The sequence below is a fragment of the Gorilla gorilla genome, chromosome 19 (assembly GCF_029281585.2).
Source record: "Gorilla gorilla gorilla isolate KB3781 chromosome 19, NHGRI_mGorGor1-v2.1_pri, whole genome shotgun sequence".
Lineage (NCBI taxonomy): Eukaryota > Metazoa > Chordata > Mammalia > Primates > Hominidae > Gorilla > Gorilla gorilla.
In genome coordinates this window covers 24,768,056-24,791,499 of record NC_073243.2, presented here as the reverse complement: position 1 = coordinate 24,791,499, position 23,444 = coordinate 24,768,056, and the positions used below count along the sequence as shown (strand labels likewise).

The 23,444-nt window shown below is 43.4% G+C and overlaps 1 protein-coding gene across 4 annotated transcripts in view; it reads left to right on the top strand.

Moving 5' to 3' along the window:
• Positions 1–23,444, top strand: part of STX8 (syntaxin 8) — a 334,880-nt gene that overhangs the window by 65,777 nt on the left and 245,659 nt on the right. For all 4 annotated transcript variants that reach the window (XR_008673159.2, XR_008673158.2, XR_008673160.2 and 1 more), the window contains 2 exons: positions 5,318–5,442; positions 18,570–18,662. Coding sequence is in view for 1 of the 4 variants with exons in the window: in XM_004058575.4 (XP_004058623.2) it covers positions 5,318–5,442; positions 18,570–18,662 (218 nt within the window). In the remaining 3 variants the exon portion in view is untranslated. The remainder of the gene's footprint in view (positions 1–5,317; positions 5,443–18,569; positions 18,663–23,444) is intronic.

The window sequence follows — 23,444 nt, the reverse complement described above, 5'->3', positions numbered from 1 at the left end:
TGTTCCTCATGTTATTGATATTTTCCACTGTGGTTAAATAGGATACTTGGTATGATTTCAATTTCTAAAAAAATTTTTGAGACTTGTTTTGTGTCCTAACATATGGTCAGTCCATGTTCTATGTGCTGTTGACAAGAATGTATATTCTGTAGCTGTTGGGTGAAATGTTCTGTAAATATCTGTTAGGTCTGTTTGTTCTGTGGTGTAGTTTAAATATGATTTTTCTTTGTTGATTTTCTGTCTGAATGATCTGTCCAATGCGGAGAGTGAGATGTTAGAATCTCCAGCTATTACTCTATTTGAGTCTATCTCTCCCTTTAGAGCTAATAATGTTTGCTTTATATATCTGAGTGCTCTGGTATTGAATGTGTATATATTTACAGTTGTTATATTCTCTTGTTGAATTGATCCCTTTATTATTATGTAATGTCCTTCTTTGTCTAATTTCACAACTTTTGACTTGAAGTCTGTTTTGTCTGATATAAGTACAGCTACTCCTGCTTGCTTTTGGTTTTTGTTTGCATAGAATAACTTTTTCCATACCTTTGCTTTCAGTCTATGTGTGTCTGTAGGTCAGGTGAGTTTCTTCTAGGCAGCATATAGTTGAGTCTAGTCTTTTTTTTTTTTAATCTAGTTATCCAGTCTATGTCTTTTAATGAGATATTTAATTCACTTACATTCAAGGTTATTATTAATAGGTGAGGACTTATCTTGTCATTTTATTGTTTTCTGGCTGTTTTCTGTATCCTTTGTTCCTTACTTCCTCTTACTGTTTATTTTTGTGGTTGGGTAGTGTTCTGAAGTGATAAGGCTTGATTTCTTTCTTTCTCTTTTTCCTTTGTATATTGGCTCTACCAGTGAGTTTTATAGTGTCACATGTTTTTATAATGGCTGTTACGATCTTTTCACTTCCAGACGTAATACTCCCTTGAGCACTTCTTGTAAGACTGGTCTAGTGGTGATGGATTACCTTCGTTTTTGCTTGTCTGTGAAAGATTTTATTTCTCTTTCATTTCTGGAGGATATCTTTGCTGCATGTAATATTCTTGGTTGGCAGATTTTTTTTTTCTTTTAGTACTTTGAACATAAAATCCTATTCTCTCTTGATTGGTAAGATTTCTGCTGAGAAATCTGCTATTAGTCTAATGGGAACTCCCTCATAGGTGATTTGATGCTTTTCTCTTGCTGGTTTCTTTTTGTCATTGTTGTTTGTTTGTTTTTGAGATGGAGTCTTGCTCTGTTGCCCAGGCTGGAGTGCAGTGGCATGGTCTTGGCTCACTGCAACCTCCGCCTCCCGGGTTCAAGTGATTCTCCTGCCTCGGCCTCCTGAGTAGCTGGGATTACAGGCACCTGCCACCATGCCCAGCTAATTTTTTTATATTTTTAGTAGAGACAGAGTTTCACCATGTTGGCCAGGCTGGTCTTGAACTCCTGACATCGTGATCTGCCCGCCTCGGCCTCCCAAAGTACTGGGATAACAGGCATGAGCCACCGCACCCAGTCCTTCTCTTGCTGTTTTTAGAATTCTTTGTCTTTGACTTTTGATAATTTGACTCTAATGTGCCTAACAGGGGTCCTGTTTGAATGGAATCTATTTGGGATTCTTTTAGCTTCCTAGATCTGGAAGCTCCCAAGACTTGGGAAGTTTCAGCTACTATTTCATTCAATGTTTTCTGTACATTTCCCCTTCTTTTCTCTTTCTGGAACACCTACAGTGTGAATATTTGTTCACTTAATAGTGTCCCATGAATTCTGTAGGCTTTCTTCATTCCATTTTACTTTTTCTTCCCCCCATCTTTCTGTGTTATTTCACAAGATCTGTCTTCAAGTTCAAAAATTCGGCCACGCATGGTGGCTCACGCCTGTAATCCTGGCACTTTGGGAGGCCAAGGTGGGCAGATCACTTGAGGTTAGGAGTTCGATACCAACCTGGCTAACATGGTGAAACCCCATCTCTACCAAAAAATACAAAAACTAGCTGGATGTGATTGCATGCCCCTGTAGTCCCAGCTACTCAGGAGGGCTGAGTGGGGAGAATCACTTGAACCCAGGAGGTGGAGGTTGCAGTGAGCTGAGATAATGCCACTGCACTCCAGCCTGGGTGACAGAATAAGAACCTGTCTCCAAAAAAATAAATAAATAAAATTCTGCTTGGTCTAGTCTTTTGGTAAAGCTCTAGCTTGTATTTATTTACTTATTCATTGAATTCTTCCACTCCAGGATACCTGTTTCGTTCTTTTTTATGGTATTTATCTTCTTGTTGAATTTCTTGTTCAAGTCATGAATTGTTTTCCTGATTTCATCAAATTGTCTAGCTCTATTATCTTGTATCTCACTGTAAGATTACTATTTTGAATTCTTTTTCTGTCATTTTGTATATTTCTCTATCATTGGGGTCTGTTACACAGGAATTATTGTATTCCTTTGGAGGTGTCATGTTTCCTTGCTTTTTCATGTTCGATGTATCCCTATGTTGATGTCTATGCATCTGGTGGAATAATTGCCTCTTCCAATTTTATGCAGTAGGTTTTTCAGGGAAAGAAATATTTGTATGAATGGATCTTGGGGTGTTGGTTCAGTGGGATGCATTGGCTTTGGTTCCAGGTGGTCATAGTAGTGTAGTTTTTGTGTAGTTTCTTTAACTGTAATCCATGCCAGTGACATTTGTGAGTGTCTCAGTGGCCTCAGCTGAGAGGCTTTGTGGTGGTGGTGGCATGACGTTGCCAGGGATGTGTTCACCAGGCTATTTGTCAGGTCAGCGATGCATGCGTTCACATGGTGGGTTGTCCAACTTGGGGTCTCACTTGCTGGGGTTGGGGTTGGTGCCCTTACTCTGGCTGAGGGCACAGTTGCTTGGTTGCTTGGCCAGTCTGGGAGTATGCCTGCCAGAGGTGGCCTGTTGGGCTGTTTCTCAGGTTCGGGACGTGGGCACACTGCTGCTTAGCTCTCCTGTGGGGAATGCCTGCTGGGGACAGCCTACAGGGCTATTTCTCAGGCATGAGAGGTGGGCATAAGTCTGCTTGATGGCCCCGGGGGCATGTCTGCCAGGAGTGGCCTGAGGAGTTGCTTCTCAGACCCGGGATATGAACACAAGGCTGCTCGGCTGGCCTAGGGGAGTTGCCGCTAGGGGTGACCCATCGGCTGTTTTTCAGGCCTGAGATATGGACACATGGCTACTTGGCTGGCCTGGGGGTATGTCTGCCAGGGGCAGCCTGCAGGGTTGTTTCTCAGGCCCTGATTGAGGTGTGGGGCCTTTGGGCAGGCCGGGGGCATGTCTGTAGGGGGCTGCACTGCCCGACTGTTTCATAGATCTGGGATGCAGGAGCGTAGTCACTCTGCTAGCCTGTCAGTTGCTCAGGGCCTTCTGCTTGCAGGAGGGTATGCAGCAGTTTGGTTGGCTCAAGAGTGGGTTTGCCCTGGGTGGGACTGTTTCTGTGGCTGAAAGTGCAGAGGGTGGTTTCCCTTCATTGCAGGACCAGAGTCACAGCCATTCCTGAGCCCTGGGTTGTGGAGTTCAGCCACCTGTGTAGGTTTGGTGGCATGAAGATGGAGTCCCAGTGCTGGAAAGGTGCAGTGGCTACTGGCCCCAAGAGGAAGGCACACTCCAGAGGGAGCTATGGTCTAAAGATGGCGCCATGCTGTAGTAACTTGGCTCATGGAGTGGGTGGGGAGTGGGGAATGCTCCTAATCTGGGGCAGTGCAACTGTACGAATTCCCAGCAGCTCTCCAAACTGGGCTCAGAACTTGCAAGGACTGGGGGATCCTCCTGTAGTAAGGACTGTAGGTGTTTGCAGTGGCAGTGGGGGCAGGTGGGAATCTCCCGCTTACCTTTTCCTCACAGGGAGAAGGCCTTCATATGTCCAGGCCTCCCCAGTCCTGGTGGAAGAGATGGGGCCACAGAGGCTGGGGGCCTTCATGCTGCCCTCCTAGACTTTCAATCACCACAGGGGCCTCTCCACTTCCCCACTGCAGTTCAGCGCTTTCCCACACTGAAGTCAAATCTTAGCTGTTTATTCATTGCCTTAGTCCTTTCATAAGAAAGCAGGGGAGGGGGTTGGGGGGGGCGGGGGGGCGGGTGAGCACCAGCTGACTCTAATCAGTCATCATCTTGCTGATGTCCCACCCATCATTTATTGTATGATTTTTCATGAATCTGTTGAGAGCTCTAAAGATGAGTCTAATGTTCATCTCTTTGTTGAATTGGTCAGAAGGTCGTGTCCTGGACAAGATGATCTTCTCAGCTTGGACAGAATGTAGACAGGTAGGGAGAGGAGAGGAGCTACTTGAGAGGAGAAAAATCCTGAAAACATGGGGACTGAGGTGGAAATCATGTGTTTCCTGTTCCTTAGACAGCGAGACCAACTGGTCTCGTGCAGAAAGGGCACATGGATTATTAGAGGGAGTAAGGTTAAGATTGACAAATCAGAATGTGTTTATTCTGTTATGAATGCTACATTATAGTCACAAAATTGGTATTGAAACCCTGCATGTGTTTCTGTCTCTGAGCAACCAAATACTCCTTTTTTTTTTTTTTTTTTAAGACAGAGTCTCGCTCCGCTACCCAGGCTGCAGTGCAGTGGCGCCATCTTGGCTCACTGCAGCCTCCGCCTCTCAGGTTCAAGCGATTTTCCTGCCTCAGCTTCCCAAGTAGCTAGGATTACAGATGTCTGCCGCCAAGCCCGGCTAATTTTTTTTGTGTTTATTAGAGACAGGGTTTCATCATGTTGGACGGGCTGGTCTGGAACTCCTGACTTCAGGTGATCTGCCCGCCTCGGCCTCCCAGAGGGCTGGGATTACACACATGAGCCACTGCGCCCGGCTCCAAATACCCTTTAATGGGAAATTATATGGTCTTTTTTTAAAATAACAACAACATTGTAATCTGTAGTTGCAACATTGTGTCTGCTTGAGAAATAATATTTGTACCTTTGGGTTCACGTAGCCTCTGAGACAAACTTTGTCCTAATAAAAAGGCCACTGTTCGGCCTTCTGTTTTTGAAATTTAAGAACCTCATTTATTACCAACTTCTTTTAGGATTATTAACTCAAACATCTCTTGGAGGATTAGTACAAATATTATGTTCTCCCATCATCTCTGTAACAGGCTGTAATTCTGAGGACCAAGCTTGTGCCTTATTCATCCTTGTATCTCTTCCAGCACTGAATACAGTTCCTGGCATAAACTAATGATGCAATAAATTGTGTTTGAATTGAATTTTCAAAGCATTCAAGGCTGGCCACCTCTGCACTTGTGGGAGTAATTTGCATTTGAGCTGCATGTTTTGAGATATATCATGCATTTAATATTGTTCTTTAGGTCCAGCCTGATGAGTGAAGAGGCTAAGCGAGGAGCACCCAACCCTTGGCTCTTTGAGGAGCCAGAGGAGACCAGAGGCTTGGGTTTTGATGAAATCCGGCAACAGCAGCAGAAAATTATCCAAGGTACTAAATATCCTGAGGAGTGTGGGCTCAGAAACCTTGCCAGAATTTTTTTTTTTTTTTTTTTTTTTTTTTTTTTTTTTTTGAGACGGAGTCTTGCTGTGTCGCCCAGGCTGGAGTGCAGTGGCGTGATCTTGGCTCACTGCAACCTCCACCTCCCGAGTTCAAACGATTCTCCTGCCTCAGCCTCCCAAGAAGCTGGGACTACAGGTGCGTGCCACCATGCCCGGCTAATTTTTTGTATTTTTAGTACAGACAGCGTTTCACCCTGTTAGCCAGGATGGTCTTGATCTCCTGACCTCATGATCCTCCCACCTTGGCCTCCCAAAGTGCTGGGATTACAGGTGTGAGCCACCGTGCCCGGCCACCAGATTTTCTACTGGAGCCTTGATTGTTCCTCATCCCCATTGAAAATTGGAGTGAAAACTGCTGGTCTTTTAAAGCTTTTGGCGTGTGCCTCAGGATACCTGAGGAATAGACAGTTGCTGTCACTCATCTCGGTGGCTCATGGAAGTGGTGATTTTCCACTGGGCAAGAGCAGAGACAGCAGATCTGAATCTAAGTCCAAGCGAATTTGATGCTTATGCTCTTTACTTTAGCTTCACGACTGGGAATTAGTCTCCAAACACAAGACTCCATTTTATTTTTTAAATTATAAAATATGTCAGTTTGGCTTTTCTTTTTTATCTTTTGCCCTGTGGCTTTTTAACTTTTTTTTTTAAACTTTCTTATATTTTTAAAATTTCAGAAGTATGCATGATTGTTATACAAAGTGTAAACAACATAGGAATGTATAAGATGAAAGCCCTCCATATTGTTTCTCCAATCTCAAACTGGAAATGGATTAATATGTATTTCCTTAGACCTTTTGTATACATTCACATACATATATTCAATATAAATATACTTATTTTACATAAATGGAATCATGAGATATTTAGCTCTCTCCATATATATATAATTCCACACCTTTTTAAAACTTAGTATGTGTCGGCTGGGTGTGGTGGCTCACGCCTGTACTCCCAGCACTTTGGGAGGCTGAGGCTGGCGGATCACCTGAGATCAGGAGTTCGAGACCAGCCTGGCCAACATGGTGAAACGCCGTCTCTACTAAAAACAAAAAATTAGCCGGGTGTGGTGGCACGCACCTGTAGTCCTAGCTACTCGGGAGGCTGAGGCAGGAGAATCGCTTGAACCCAGGAGGCAGAGGTTGCAGTGAGCCGATATAGCATGCCACTGCACTCCAGCCTGGGCAACAGAGTGAGACTCTATCTCAAAGGAAAAAAAAAAAAACCACTTAGTACGTGTTATGGACTTTTTAAAATGTCAGTATGTACAGATACATTATTCTTTCTAATTCTGCTTTTTAAAATCAGCTTTATTGCCAGGCCTGGTGGCACATGCCTGTACTCCTGACACTTTGGGAGGCCAAGGCAGCAGGATGGCTTGAGTGTAGGAGTTTGACACCAGCCTAGGCAACATAGTAAAATCCCATCTTTAAAAAAATTAATGAATAAAAAGGAAGAGGGAGGAGGAGGAGGAGGAGAAAATAAATCTAAAGTCAGCTTTATTGAGATATAGTTGATATGATCATAAATGGCCCATGTTTGAAGTATATGATTTGATAAGCTTTGACATATGTATATGCCTGTGAAACCATCACTGCAATAAAAATAATGAACCTAATTGTTACTCCCAAAAGTTTTCTTCATGCCTCTTTGTAATTCTTCCTATTGTTCCTCCCCGCCATGCCCAGACAACTGTGCTGAACTTCCTTCTGTCACTATAAATTAGTTTCCATTTTCTATAATTTTATATAAATAGAACTATACAGTATGTACCTTTTGGGGAAGAAGGGGCTCTGGCTTCTTTGTCTAAGCATAATTATTTTAAGATTCATTGAACTGGTTATGTTTATCAGTATTTCACTCTTTTTTTTTTTTTTTTTTTTTGAGACAGAGTCTGGCTTTGCTGCCTAGACTGGAGTGCAGTGGTACGATCTCAGCTCACCACAACCTCCACCTCCTGGGTTCAAGCAATTCTCCTGCCTCAGCTTCCCGAGTGGCTGGGATTACAGGCGCCCGCCATCATGCCCAGCTAATTTTTTTTGTATTTTTAGTAGAGATGGGGTTTCACCATGCTGGCCAGGCTGGTCTCGAACTCCTGACCTCAAGCGATCCACTGGACTCGGCCTCCCAAAGTGCTGGGATTACAGGCATGAGCCACCGCGCCAAGCCTGCATTTCACTCTTATATTATAGATTTGTATTCCATTGTATGGATTTACCACAATCTGTGTATCCATTCATCTGTTGATTAATATTTGGGTGGTTTTCAGTTTTTGACTGTTACAAAGAAAGCTGCTATTAGCATTCATGTATAAGACTTTGTATGGATGTAAATTTGCATTTTTTCTGGGGTAAATACCTACAAGTGGAATGAGTGAGTCATATAGTAGCTGTTTGACTTTTTAAATTTAAAACAATTTTTAATTTGCAAGTAAAAATTATATTTATGGTTTGCAATGTGTTGCTTCAAAATATGTATACATAGTAGAATGGGCAAATCAATCTAATTAACTTATGTATAAGCTCACATGCATATTTATTTATGGTGAGAACACTTAAAATCTACTCTCTTAGCAGTTTTTAAGTATATTAGTTTCCCTGTTGTACAGTCGATCTTTTGAGCTTATTCTTTCTGTCTAACTGAAATTTTGTATTCTGTGACCCACATCTCCTCATCTCTCCCCCAAACCCCAGGGCTTGGTAACCACTCCTCTGCTCTCTGCTTCTCTGTTCATCTTTTTCAGATTCTGCATTTAAGTGAGATCATATGGTATTTGCCTGGCTTTCTTTGCCTACAAATCCTAGCAGTGGGATTGCTAGTATCACTTTTAATTTTTTGAAGAACCTCCATACTGTTTTCCATAATGGCTGCAGTAAATTTACATCCCCACCAACAGTGTGCAGGGATTCGCTTTTCTCCACATTCTTGCCAACACTTGTTATCTTTTTTCTTTTTATCATCGCCATTCTGACAGGTGTGAGGTGACAGCTCATCATGTTTGGTTTGTTTGTTTGTTTTTTGAGACAGAGTCTCGCTCTGTCGCCCAGGCTGGAGTGCAGTGACGCAATCTCTGCTCACTGCAAGCTCCGCCTCCCAGGTTCACGCCATTCTCCTGCCTCAGCCTCCTGAGTAGCTGGGACTACAAGCGCCCACCACCATGCCTGGCTAATTTTTTGTATTTTTAGTAGAGATGGGGTTTCACCGTGTTAGCCATGCTGGTCTCGATCTCCTGACCTCGTCATCCACCTGCCTCGGCCTCCCAAAGTGCTGGGATTACAGGCGTGAGCCACCGCGCCCGGCCTGTTTGTTTTTTTGAGACTGTTGACCAGGCTGGAGTGCAGTGGCGTGATCTTGGCTTACTGCAACCTCCGTCTCCCGGGTTCAAGTGATTCTCCTGCCTCAGCCTCCTGAGTAGCTGGGATTACAGGCATGTACCACCATGCCCAGCTAATTTTTGTATTTTTAGTAGAGATGGGGTTTCTCCATGTTGGCCAGGCTGGTTTCAAACTCCTGACCTCAGGTGACCCGCCCACCTCGGCCTCCCAAAGTGCTGGGATTACAGATGTGAGCTGCTGCGCGTATGGGCCTATTTCTGTTGTACTCTGTGTTCTTTTCCATTGGTCTATTTGTTTATCTTTATACCAATGCCTCACTGTATTAATTATTTTACCTTTATGATGGGTCATTAAGTAAGATAGTACAGGTCATCCAGCTTCGTTTATTTTTACAATTTTATTGGATATTCTAGGTCTTTTGGATTTCCATGTGAATTTTAGAATCTGTTTTTAATTTTACAAAAGAAAGCTTCCTGGGCATTTGATTGGGATTACATTGAATTTTTAGATTAGTTTGAGGAGAATTGATATTTTAACACTATTGAGTCTCAAATTCTCTCAGCAATGCCTTTTAGTTTTTGCTATACATGTATTATATATCTTTTATCCTATTTATCCCTAAATAGTTCATATCTTTTATTTTATTTTATTTTTTTGAGACAGTCTCGCTCTGTCACCCAGGCTGGAGTGCAGTAGCGAGATCTTGGCTCCCTGCAGCTCTGCCTCCTGGGTTCATGACATTCTCCTGCCTCAGCCTCCCAAGTGGCTGGGACTACAGGTGCCCGCTACCACGCGCGGCTAATTTTTTTAAATAGAGACGGGGTTTCACCGTGTTAGCCAGGATGGTCTCGATCTCCTGACCTCATGATCTGCCCGCCTCGGCCTCCCAAAGTGCTGGTATTACAGGCGTGAGCCACCACGCCTGGCCTTCATGTCTTTTATTCTAAGTAGCATTTTTTAAATATCAATTTCTAATTGTTGCTTGTATATCAAAATACAGTTGATCTTTGTATATTGATCTTGGATCATGCAGCCTTGCCAAAGTCACTAATTTCTGAATGACACTCAGCTCGAGACTCAAAGTGGCCCCTGTGCAGATCTACAGAGTACCCCCTCTGCAGTCCTCTCTGGTCCTGTGCCCTACATCCTCTAACCACCATGGCCTCTTGGGACTTTTCTCAACTCAAGGAAAATGCTGGGTTCCACCTGCGTTCTCCCATCCCCACACCATGGCTTGGGAACTCTTATGAGGTAGTAATCCGGGGCAGTCTTAGAACTCACCTCATTTGTTTCCCGTCTCTCAGGGATCACTGCCCTTCATTTCCTGATGTCCATGTCTTAAAACTGTTGTTTCGTATGTTTACCCTGTTTTGTTTTGTTTTTCCAGTTGTTTCAGGCCAGAAGGAAGTCTGGTGCCTGTCAGTCCATCTTGGGCAGAAGCAGAAATCTGATTCTATTTTGAATTCCCTTTTCACAGTGAAATTATCGAGTCAGTGAAACACCGTGACTCTCTTACATCTTCAGTTTTACATACTTCACCCATTACCATATTTGGAGGAAAGTGAAAAAAATGAAAAGCAGCACAGTTTTACATGCAGCACAACCATTCGCTCTTCAGGACTCACAGTTCCTGAATGGAGCACCTTATAGCTAATACTCATGCATTTTCTGGCATTGTTGCATTTTGCCAAGAAAAGCTGTTTTCAGTCGGGAAGAGTATGCTTGTCCCGGAGAAGGTGCTATTTTCAGGGGTTGCTTTAGGTCAGTGTGAGAGGATGCTCCTCAAAGTGTTTGTCACAGTCTCCAAAACAGAGCTTCCTTATGAAGATTCTCACCCTTGGGAAGCCTGCTGGCCTCTGGGGTGTGGGTGGAGTTTGCGGGGAGCGGCAGCGCACGTTGCAGGTCAGTTTCTCTCCACTGCTCTTACCTTTGTGTTTTGAAATGCTATCTTCCCGCCGGGCGCGGTGGCTCACGCCGGTAATCCCAGCACTTTGGGAGGCAGAGGCAAGCACATCACAAGGTCAAGAGATCGAGACCATCCTGGCCAACATGGTGAAACCCCATCTCTACTAAAAATACAAAAATTAGCTGGGCGTCCGTGGCGGGCGCCTGTAGTCCCAGCTACTCGGGAGGCTGAGGCAGGAGAATGGCTTGAACTCGGGAGGCCGAGGTTGCAGTGAGCCGAGATTGCGCTACTACACTCCAGCCTGGCGACAGGGCAAGACTGCTTCAAGAAAAAGAGAGAAAGAAATGCCATATTCCTCTTTGCTAGCGAGCTGTTTTTCAAGGACAAATACAAAAAATGGAAGTAATCTTCACACAGAACCCTTATTAGCCTTTTCTCTGCCTCAAGAATCTTGACGATGTGCTGAAGTTGCTATGGCTTTGTTTGCGTCCTTGCCAGGTCCTGCATTAAATGAAAATAAAGAGCCACAAAAGGTCATTTCTGACTTCCTTTAGCCCATGGAATCCCTTAGCCATTCTGCACTCTAGCTGACCCTTAGAAACTTTGAAAATCATCCCAAAATTACAGTTTACTGGTAGAACATAGACTGAAGGGCATGGAATGCCTTCCTTGCCTAACCTAGAAGTGAAGCCTCATTGTAACAAATTAGCCAATTTGGCTTCTGTGCCCCTTCAGCTGTAATTTGAAGCATGAAATGGGCATTAGGCAGAAGATGGGTGGGTGATGACAATCACTTAATTGCCTCAAAGATCCCTGAGATAGAAGGAACAAGGGTACTTGTTTCTTGTTTCAAAATGCTTTGGTTATTATAGACCCTTGTCCCTGAGTCGGATCGCAGACCTTGGAGAAGTATGAAGTGTCATTCCGCCTTCACCCAGGAGGTCTCTCTTGATGGGGTTTCTTCATCAGCTCCATCTAGTCTTATGAGTTTTCTATAGATGTTCTTTCCAGACTCTAGCAGGAAATTGTGCAATCGTTCTAGATTTCTGCGTTCTTAGGTCTCTTCGTGTTTGCATGTGAAATGGGGCTGTAGAAGGTGGCTAGGCAGACTCTATTTCACACCGGGGAATCTTCGTAGCTAACCTTTGAACCCTTGCAGTCACAGCTTCACAGACAACTTTCTTTGAAGATACCCTTTCTTGTAGCTGTCACCTAGACTAGAAGGATTCTTTTCCTAAAATCTCAAAACAAAAATAAAAACATCTATTCTTAAACTTGCTCTGAGTCTTCTAACATAGTAATTAACTTTTTATCTAGCTTGACCTAATTTTTCTTTTTTCTTTTTTTTTTTTTTTTTTTTTGAGATGGTGTCTCACTCTGTCACCCAGGCTGGAGTGCAGTGGTGCGATCTCAACTCACTACAACCTCCATCTCCTGGGTTCAAGTGATTCTCCAGCCTCAGCCTCCCAAGTAGCTGGGACTACAGGTGCATGCCACTGCATCTGGCTAATATTTGTATTTTTAGTAGAGACAGGATTTTGCCATGTTGGCCAGGCTGGTCTCGAACTCCTGACTTCAGATGATCCCCCGATCTCAGGCTCCCAAAGTGCTAGGATTACAGGCGTGAGCCACCGCACCTGGGTGACCTGATTTTCTTCTCTTTCATTCCTACCTCCCTTTATTGAGGGAGAGCTCCTTCTGTATGTTAAATGTGAAAGGTTCATTGCTTCTCTGTGGGCACTGGACAACACAACATCAACTACTTTTTTGACTGTGTAAACTCAGAGGGCTCTCTAGTATTGGCCAGGAGTGTTTCTGTCTAGCAGAGACTGTATTCCTTTCTTTTGTAAACCTAGAGGGCCCTCCCTCTGTGGTCATTCATTGATTTAAACAAGTGTTGTACATTTCAGTCCTTGATTTAAATATGTTGGTGCTCCGTGCCACTAGCTGGGCTCAGATCTGGGGCAAAGACATAGAAAAAGAAGAAGTCTCATGTATGTCAAAGACATAGGAAAAGAAGACAGTCATTGGGGTCTGGATCTTGTACTCAATCCAGGGACTGTAGTTGCAGCTCTTAGGGATGTCCCTCTGTTGTATTGTTAAAATATTGATAACTTTTTACTATGGAAAATTTCAAACATGTATAATAGTAGAGAGTGTCAGATAATGACTTTGTCCTACTCATCCTCCAGCCTCAGTGATTGTCAACCCATAGCCAATCTGTTCACATGTGTATGCCATCCCGTAACCTACCCATCCTACCCAGCCCCTAGGTTATTTTGGAAGCAAATCCCAGACATCGTATCATTTCATCAGTGGATATTTGAGAATATATATCTGAAATATGTTTGGAAAAGATAAATACTGTTTTGGAAAACTATAGTCACATGCCATTATCATCCTTAAGAAGTTAACAATATTTCCTGAATCTAATCAAATACTCAGCATTCAAGTTTCCCTGATTGTGCTGTGATGTTTTCTTTTAGATAGTTCAATTCAGGATCTAAATATGGCCCATACATTGCAACTAGTTATGTCTCTTAAGTTTCTTTAATATACAGGTTCTTTTTCCAACTCTTCCTTTTTCTTCTGTGCAGCTTCTTCATTGAAACTGCATTTGCCCTTTAGTTTCCCACTATCCAGATCTTGCATTTCTGAATGTCTACAGATAGGAAATATCCAAACACCTAATGGTTTCAAGGGGATTTTAAAAAAATGATTGTATTAGTTTTCTATTGCTGCTTTAACAAATTAGCACAAACTTAGTGACTTAATACACATTTATGATCTTACAGTTCTGTAGGTGAGAAGTCCAATGCAGGTCCCACAGGGCTCAGATCAAGCAGTTAGCTTGATTTTTTTCTGGAGGCTCATTCTGGAGAATTCGTTCCCTTACTTTTTCTAGCTTCTAGAGGGCTCCCACATCTCTTCTTTCATCTTCAAAGCCAGCAAGTTCTCTCTCTCTGACCCTTCTTCATACTCCCTCTGACAGCAGCTGGGAAAGGTTCTCTGCTTTTCAGGACTCATATGATTATACTGGATCCACCTGGATAATCCAGGCTAATCCCCCGTCTCAGATTTTTAACCTTAATCACATGTGCAAAGTCCCTTTTGCCATGTAAGGGAACATATTCATAGTTTCTGGGGATTAGGATATGGACATCTTAAACATGGGGGATATTATTCTATCTGTAACAATGATCCATCCATTTTTAAAAATTCAAATCATTGTAAAATAGAATAATGACTAATAGAGTGTGGTATGTTACAATTGCCCTCTTGTGATATCATCATGACTTGGGTTATGTGAAAGAGTAGGGCAGATTTTGGCAGTTATGACATGATGGTAGTTTTGTTGGTAAGAAAGTACATGGTGGCTGGGTGTGGTGGCTCACGCCTATAATCCCAGCACTTTGGGAGGCCGAGGCAGCTGGATCACCTGAGGTCAGGAGTTCGAGACCAGCCTGGCCAACATGGCAAAACCTCGTCTCTACTAAAAATACAAAAATTAGCTGGGCGTTGTGGTGGATGCCTGTAATCCCAGCCACCGGGGAGGCGGAGACAGGAGAATTGCTTGAACTTAGAAGGTGGAGGTTACAGTGAGCCGAGATCATGCCATTGTACTCCAGCCTGGGCGACAAGAGCAAAACTCTGTCTCAAAAAAAAAAAGAAGAAGAAAAAGAAACTGCGTGGTATGGTTTCCTCTTCTTTTTTTCTTTTTGAGACAGGAGTCTTGCTATATTGCCCCCGGATGGACTTGAACTTCAGGGCTCAAGCAGTCTTCCTGCCTTAGCCTCCTGAATAGCTGAGACTACAGGTGCACACCACCATGCCCATGCATGGTTCTTGATTATTTATATTTTTGCAGTCAGCAGCAAAAATATTTTTGCAGTCAGCAGTTTTGATCATTGTCTCTAAGATAGCCATACCACCTTCCCCTTAGAAATGCCTCTTCAGGACTTGGGGAAGCCCAGGTTATGAATGTGATTATTATTACCTCTACAGCATCTCGATTATCTGAATCTTCTGTGTCTTTGGATTGTGAAATGAAAATTTACTGCAGCACTTAAAGATGTGGAGAGAATTGCTAAGCTTATAAAAATTATTAGAGTGGAACAGAACTTTTAGTTCTCTTTCTCTTGTGCATTAGATGATCATCAGGTTGCTAAATCAGATAATGAGTCAAGTTTGGGATTAAAGAGTGTAATTAGTGTATTTTTCATTCATAATCTATGTCTCTACTAGATAAAGCAATTTTAGGAGTTTAATGACTCTTTTCCTAATGGAAACTGTGGAGGAATCGCCTTTCCTCTTTTTAAATGGTTTTATCTTTTAATCGACATTGACACTCAACCCTCAGTCCTATATATATAGATTATTCATCAGATGCATTTAGAATTTTACTATAACATCAGTCATCCTATAGGAGCACTTGGTTGAGGATGGATTTATCTTGGAGGCCATCCAAGAGGTTGTTATTAAAGACCAAGAGGACCTCATTATAAAGTGATTTTACTATAAAATGGTCCTTGTGAATGATCCCTAAAGACGGCAGGTCATTTATATAGTTAAAAAAAGTACAGTGTGTCAAACAATGTCACAAAGGGGTTCTTACCTCACACCGTTAGTTTAAATAAATTCCAGATGAATTAAAGAGCTAAGTTTGATGATTTAATTCCATAAAAAGACTTGGAAAAAATATAAGTAAATGTTAATGCGACCTCGAATAAGACCTTTGTGATTTTTGCTTTTGTAGATATGCCTTTATGTGAAACAGTCATTTCAAAAATCCTGTAGACAAATGAAGCTGCGAGGGGTATAATGTTACCTTCATGCGGCGTGTTCCGTGGTGAACAAGAGTCATTACACTCAGCTTCACAGTGTTCTCAAAGCACCTGAAATTAGAGGAAGAAAATTTTTACAAAGACATGACCGAGACCCCCAGTTCAAAATATACATATTAAATTTTAAAGAAAGGATCGTGAGTAACTTGAGTTTAACTCACCTTTTTCTTTAAATTTTCAAAAACTAACTTTGCTCTTTAAATTTGCAAAAAGTTTCAAAGTAATACATTTTCATTTTTAAAACAAAAGCTGTTTTACTATACTTTGTTTTGTATCTTTTTTTTTTTTTTTTTGAGACAGGTTCTCACTCTGTTACCCAGGCTGGAGTGCAGTGGCGCGATCTCGGCTCACTGTGACCTCTGCCTCCCACGCTCAAGTGATCCATCCACCTCCGAGTAGCTGGGACTACAGGCATGCGCCACCACACCCAGATAATGTTTGTATTTTTAGTAGAGACAGACAGTGTTGCCCAGTCTGGTCTCAAACTCCCGGGCTTAAGTGATATGCCCGCTTCAGCCCCCTAAAGTGCTGGGATTACAGGCGTGAGCCACTGCGCCCAGCTTCCTGCTTTTTTACTTAAGAACGTATCATGGGGGCCGGGGGCGGTGGCTCACGCCTGTAATCCCAGCACTTTGGGAGGCCGAGGCGGGCTGATCACGAGGTCAGGAGCTCGAGACCATCCTGGCTAACACGGTGAAACCCCGTCTCTATTAAAAACACAAAAAATTACCCGGGCGCGGTGGCGGGCGCCTGTAGTCCCAGCTACTCGGGAGGCTGAGGCAGGAGAGTGGCGTGAACCCGGGAGGCGGAGCTTGCAGTGAGCCGAGATAGCGCCACTGGACTCCAGCCTGGGCGACAGAGTGAGACTCCGTCTCAAAAACAACAACAACAACAAAAACAAAACAAACAAACGAAACAAAACATGAACTTCTTTCAACATCAAAATATAGATAAACGATGTGATTTTCAGTGGCTATACAGTGTTTTACTATATGGATATACTATAAATTTATAAACAAATCTCTGGGCATTTAGGTACTTTCTAATTTTTCACTATTATAAATATATCACTATGGGTCTGATCAGGAGAGAGAAATTTGACAGGGAAAGTTGAATGTAAATTATTAATTTTAACAGGGATTAGAGTAACGAGGGATTAGCTAACAAGAGGTCAAAAGAACTCTCAAGAAAACAGAACTAGCAGGGATAAGGTGCAATCACCAAGTCTCAGGCTGAGACAGAATGTCCAGGGAGGAGCCCACGCCCCTAGGGCTAAGAGAATGCTCAGCTGAGGGTCCCTGAATTTCACAGAAGCCCCTGTGGTGCCCTGCTGTCAGAACCTCCTGGAGATCTGCCCTCTGGGATGCTGGGGGAAACTCTTCATGGGGAAGAACCTCCCTGGAGGCGCTCTTGTTATAAACCTGCCCGAGGAGGGGGTGTGCTGGGAGAAGTTGCTGGTTCTGGGTATTGCTGGCCACTGTGCACTGAAGGGGCCAGGCACTGAAGGAGCTGCAGTTGCTAAAGGAGCCTGCCAAGACTGCAGGCTGGAGCCAGGAAGCAAAAACTCTGACAAAGGAAAAAGTATTCAAGCAGCCTTGGTTCATTTTCTTTTTAAAAAATATTTCAAATTATTTTTTATTTAGAGACAGAGCCTCTCTCTATCACCCAGGCTGGGGTGCAGTGGCGTGATCATGGCTCACTGCAGCCTCAAACTCCTGGATGATCAACCAATCCTCTCATCTCAGCCTCCCAAGTAGCTGACACTACAGGTACATGCCATTGTGCCTAGCTAATTTTTTTTTTTTTTGAGATGGAGTCTCACTCTGTCACCCAGGCTGGAGTGCATTGGCGCAATCTCAGCTCACTGCAAGCTCTGCTTCCCGGGTTCACACCATTCTCCTGCCTCAGCCTCCCCAGTAGCTGGGACTACAGGTGTCCGCCACCAGGCCCGGCTAATTTTTTTTTGTATTTTTAGTAGAGACGGGGTTTCACTTTGTTAGCCAGGATGGTCTCGATCTCCTGACCTCGTGATCCACCCGCCTTGGCCTCTCAAAGTGCTGGGATTACAGGCGTGAGCCACCGCGACTGGCTGCCTGGCTAATTTTTTAAAGAAAATTTTCTAGAGGTGAGGTCTTACTTTTTGACGCAGGATAGTTTTGAACTCCTGGCTTCAAGTGAACCTCCTGCCTTGGCTTCCCAAAGTGGCTGGGATAACAGGCATGAGCCACTGTGCCCAGCTGGTTCATTTTCATAGAGCAGCCAAAAAGAGTGAATTTGGAGCTGAGAGGCACTAAGTTGATATCTGGCACAAGAAACAAATGTTTCAGGGAATATCCTTGTATATCCATCATTGCATGATATCTGAATATTTTCTTACATACATTCCTAGACTTAGAATTGGCAGGTAAAAAGGTGGGCACAGTCTACACTTGAGAAATACGGCCATCAGTAAAACTTATTCACCTATTACACAGTACTTGGGAGCTTCTAGATCGTCACAATTTAATTAACCTTAGGTATTGTCATTCTTTTTAATCCTTATAAATCTGATAAGCCAAAAAAAGTAGTTTTTTATTTGTTTTTAAAAAATTAGTAGCGATTTCAAAACTTTATTTTCTTTTTTATTGTGAAGTTCTTGCCTGTATCCTCTGCTGATTTAAAAAATTGGGATATTCAGTTTTTCTTATTGATTTGTACATGCTCTTTATATATTAAGTATCAGAAAGTTTAAATGTTCATGTTTCCAAATCTTACTTTGTTTTTCATATTTAAAATCTTAATTCTTTTGGAAATCATTTTAGTTTAAGGTGTCAGGTAGGTGTTTAATTTTTAAATTTTGTTCCAATATGTTAACTCTTTTCTCTTTTTTTTCCTGACTGATTTATATGTCAACCTGTGTTACATGCCTGGGTATACTTGTGGACTTTAAGTTGTTTTCTTCTAGTTTCTAGTTAATTATTTTTCTTTTTTCTTTCAGAACAGGACGCAGGCCTTGATGCCCTTTCCTCTATCATAAGTCGCCAAAAACAAATGGGGCAGGAAATTGGGAATGAATTGGATGAACAAAATGGTAAGAATAAGTCTGGGATTGACCAGATTTGCCATTGACATAAATACTAAAGGCTTGAGCATTTGTTGAATGAGTTGAATATTATACAACATGTAAAGTGGTTTAATGTCAATGATTGTTACAGTTTAATGCATTGGAGTGGGGGTTGTGGCAGATTTAGGTGATAGTTGTTAAATACTATGCCAAGAAATTTGGTGAAAAATTTTTCAGTTCTCAGTAGCTGCTTTTAACAATACTGTGTTTTATGATCCATTCATCCCAAGAGCTTTTCTTCTATGTGGCAGTGATATGAAATTGCTCAGCACTTTGTACACTGAGGCTGTGTGGGCCTCATGTCATCCCCACACCCGGTGGAGTTTGCTCTTCTTCAATCCTATGTACCAGGCTTCAGGGCAAAAAAGGGTTTGAAGATCTTTGTTCAGGGTTTGATGTGACAAGTCTGGTTGGAAAAAGATGAATTTGCAAACTGCAAGCAGGGTGGATTGGGGAGTGTTTAAGACGTGTAAGCATCTGCAAGGCTCTTGTGCTTGAGGAGGGCCTAGATGGGTTTTAGGAGTGGAAAGGGGGAAGAAATAACGGGTGCACGGGATTGCCAGTGATTTTACGTTAAGGATGAAGTTGGGAAACTTGAGAGGAGACACTGGTTTTTGGGTGAGATGGTAAGTCCAGTTTGCATGTGTCTAATTAGAGATGCCGGCGGGAGATGTCCAGTTGGCAGTGGGAGACAGGGTACCAGAGCTCAGGGAGAGGGCGGAGCCAAAGAGAAGAGATGGGAGCAGCTGCAGTGTAGAGGTGACGTGTGACAGCGTGGAGTCGTTGAGTGGCAGTGAAGCTGGCATTTATGGAAAGCCCCCACTATGTGCTAAGCCCTTTCATCTATGTCATTTCATTTCATCTCCACACAACATCATGAAGGCGGCACCCTCCTCGTGTGAGAGGCAAAACTCAGAGTGGCTGCAGGGCCCCCTGAGGCCACATCGCTTATGAGTGACAGAGCTAAACTCTAGCTCAGGTCTTCTGATTCTAACGTGACTGCTTTTGCTGCTAAACTGGCTTCCTCTCTAAAGAAGACAAAGTAGGAAGAGAAAAAGAAAATGTAAAGTATTCTATCTAAGGTATTAGCTTTTAGTAATACCACGATGGAATGGCTTTCAAGAAAAGTTATCAGGTGGGTGCGGTGGCTCACACCTGTAATTCCAACACTTTGGGAGGCTAAGGCAGGTGGATTACAAGGTCAGGAGTTTGAGACCAGCCTGGCCAACATGATGAGACCGCATCTCTACTAAAAATACAAAAAATTAGCTGGGCGTGGTGGCCCACACCTGTAATCACAGCTACTCGGGAGGCTGAGGCAGGAGAATTGCTAGAACCCAGGAGGCGGAGGTTGTGGTGAGCCGAGATTGTACCATTGCACTCCAGCCTGGGCGACAGAGCAAGACTCCGTCTCAAAAAAAAGAAAAGTTATCATGTATGAGCAGGCATCGAAGCCCTGGGGATAGACGAACACCCACTTTGAAGAGAGGGCTGCACTTCTCAGAATCCTACAGCAGACACTTCTATTCTCCATCCTTGGGAAGAATGAGTTAATTTGTTCCTGCAGTGCTGTTCCATTTATCTCTCATAAATCAATTCCATCTGTTTATCATCTATCATAAATAAATAGATTACTAAATCCAATGGAGAAGCCTTCTCTCTTTACAATTCTAATAGTTTCAGCACAGAGAGGACAACTTAGTTCTTTTCCTGATGGTACCAACACGAACAGGCTAATTTATGTATTTGCATATAATTCAGTTATTGGTCAGTTCCTTCCTTAAGTGATAGTATTGATAAGAAAGTAAGCTTTATAGGCCGGGCGCGGTGGCTCATTCCTGTAATCCCAGCACTTTGGCAGGCTGAGGCGGGTGGATCACGAGGTCAGGAGTTTGAAACCAGCCTGGCCAGCATGGTGAAACCCTGTCTCTACTAAAGATACAAAAAATTAGCCAGGGATGGTGTTGTATGCGTGTAATCCCAGCTATGCGGGAGGCTGAGGCAGGAGAATCGCTTCAACCTGGGAGGCAGACGTTGCAGTGAGCCGAGATCGTGCCACTGCACTCCAGCCTGGGCGATAGAGTGACAATCCATCTCAAAAAAAAAAAAAAAAAAAAAAAGGAAAGTAAGCTTTATAGAAAATCTGCCTATCTGGTGTACAATTGTTCCTCATCCTAAGGAAATTTAGCCTATTCAATGGGTGAGACTAGAAAGGACTCTAGCCACCAAACTGATGATCATGTGTTGTGATATACGTGCAGGTAAGCTGCAGTGTCTGTGGGTGGATGGCTAACAAGTGATGGTGCTTTACATGCATAATTTGGTGGGATGATTTACTAAGTTCCCATATGAAAGCACCATTTCTTTGTCCAGCATAAGGCAATCAAGCCGCACGTCTTTATCTTGTCTTTCGTCTGGTTTAGTGGTTATCATACTTTGCTGCATATTAGAATCACCTGGGCTGCTTTTAAAACTCCAAGAGCCCAGGCCATACCTGTGTTAGTTTTCTTTTTTGTTGTTGTTTTCATTTTTTTTAATTTGATTTTTAAAATTAGCTTCCTCAGGTTGAAGTGTGTTAGTTTTCTATTGCTGTTGTAACAAATTACCACCAATTTAGTGGCTTAAAACAACACAAGGCTGGGTGCAGTGGCTCACGCCTGTAATCCCAGCACTTTGGGAGGCCGAGGTGGATGGATCATTTGAGGTCAGGAGTTCGAGACCAGCCTGGCCAACGTGGTGAAACCCCACCTGTACTAAACATACAAAAATTAGCCGGGCATGGTGGCAGGCGCCTGTAGTCCCAGCTACTCGGGAGGCTGAGGCAGGAGAATCGCTTGAACCCAGGAGGCAGGGGTTGCAGTGAGCTGAGATTGCACCACTGCACTCCAGCTTGGGTGACTGAGCGAGACTCTGTCTCAAAACACACACACACACACGAGCGAGAGACTGTCTCAAAACACACATACACACACACACACACTCTCTCTCTCTCTCTCTCTCAATGTCTTACAGTTCTGTGGGCTAGAAGTTTGATGTGAGTCACACTGGGCTAAAACTAAGGCATGGACAGGGTGGCTGTTCCTTCTGGAAGATGTAGGGGAGAATTCACATCTTTGATTTTCCAGCTTTGAGAGGTCCAGCTACATTCCTTGGCCCATGACCCCTTCCTCCGTCTTCAAAGACAACAACAGTAGGTTGAGTGCCTCTCATATGGCATCACTTGTACCTCTGACTGCTGCCTCCCTCTTCTACTTTTAAGGACCCTTGTCATGACATTGGGCCCACTCAGATAATCCAGGATCACCTCCTCATGTCGAGGTCAGCTGATGAGCAACCCATATTCCATCTACAAGCTTAATGGCTCGTTTGCCATTTAACCTAACATATTCACAGACACCAGGGACTACGAGCTGGACATCTTTAGGGAGCCACTGTTCTGTCTACCACAGTAATTTTTTTTTTTTTTAAGACGGAGTTTCGCCCTTGTTGCCCAGGCTGGAGTGCAGTGGTGCAATCTCGGCTCACTGCAACCTCCACCTCCTGGGTTCAAGCGATTCTCCTGATTCAGCCTCCCAAGTAGCTGGGATTACAGGCGCCTGCCACCATGCCCAGCTAATTTTGTATTTTTGGTGGAGACGAGGTTTCACCCTGTTGGCCAGGCTGTTTTCAAACTCCTGACCTCAGGTGATCTACCCGCCTCGGCCTCCCAAAATGCTGGGATTACAGGCATGAGCCACTGCGCCCAGCCTACCACAGTAATTTTATACCAAGTGAATCACAACCTCCAGGGGTGGGGCCCAAGCATCAGTAGTTTTTGAAGCCCCCCCTGATGATTTCAAGGTGCTGCCAAATTTGAGAACCAGTGCCCTTGTTGAATATGCAGACAATGTATTTAGCGCTGTACTTTGTATTGGTTCTTATATGCTCACGTTACAGGTCTAAATCCCCCACATGCACAGAAGCGCATCCACGTGGCGACGTGTATATACACAGCATCACAGTCACAGTCAGAGGTCCTTCGATTCACACATTTTGCCCCCATCCCTTTTGCTGCTTCCCCCACACCTCCCCTGTCCTCATCTCCATCTCATACCCGGGTGGCTACATGTGTACATATACAAATAGGAGGTATTTTTCCATTCGTTGCCAATGCAAACTTGGTTTTCTCTGTGGTGGCCTCCCGGAGAGAAGGCAGCTATGCTGGTGGTTTTCTAATGTGAACATTTGCTCCTCGGAGATAGGGCAGAGTCAGCCATTTTCAGTCACAGGAAAAGAGACTCTCTGAGGATAAAAAAGTATATCCCTGCCAAGACCATCATCAGCTTTTATTCCTTTTGTTAAAGCGAAAAAAGGCCGTGATAGCTGTAGGTGTTAAGAATGGGGCTGCAGCCCCATCTGGATTTTTATTGTGATCTGAGTGATAGGGAGTCAGGGGCGCTGGAAAAGGGCAGCACATTGGCTGCAAGTATCTGCATGTGATTTACCGGCCTGCTGAATTTTGGTTTTCATTAAATGAGGAAAACAATAGGCTAGGTCATTTTGGAATCAAGTATCAAAATCTTACTAACAAAATACGTTGTACTTAGAGCATAACCACAAAGCTGAAAGGTTGAATTATCTTCAGTTTTAGAATTCAGTTTCTAATTTTCTCATAGAGAATTAAAAAGGGCCTGACCAACCCCAGTAATTACCCTGTTCCTATGCCAGTGACCAAGCCAAGTGAGGAAATGGATCAGCAGTTAAGTGAAA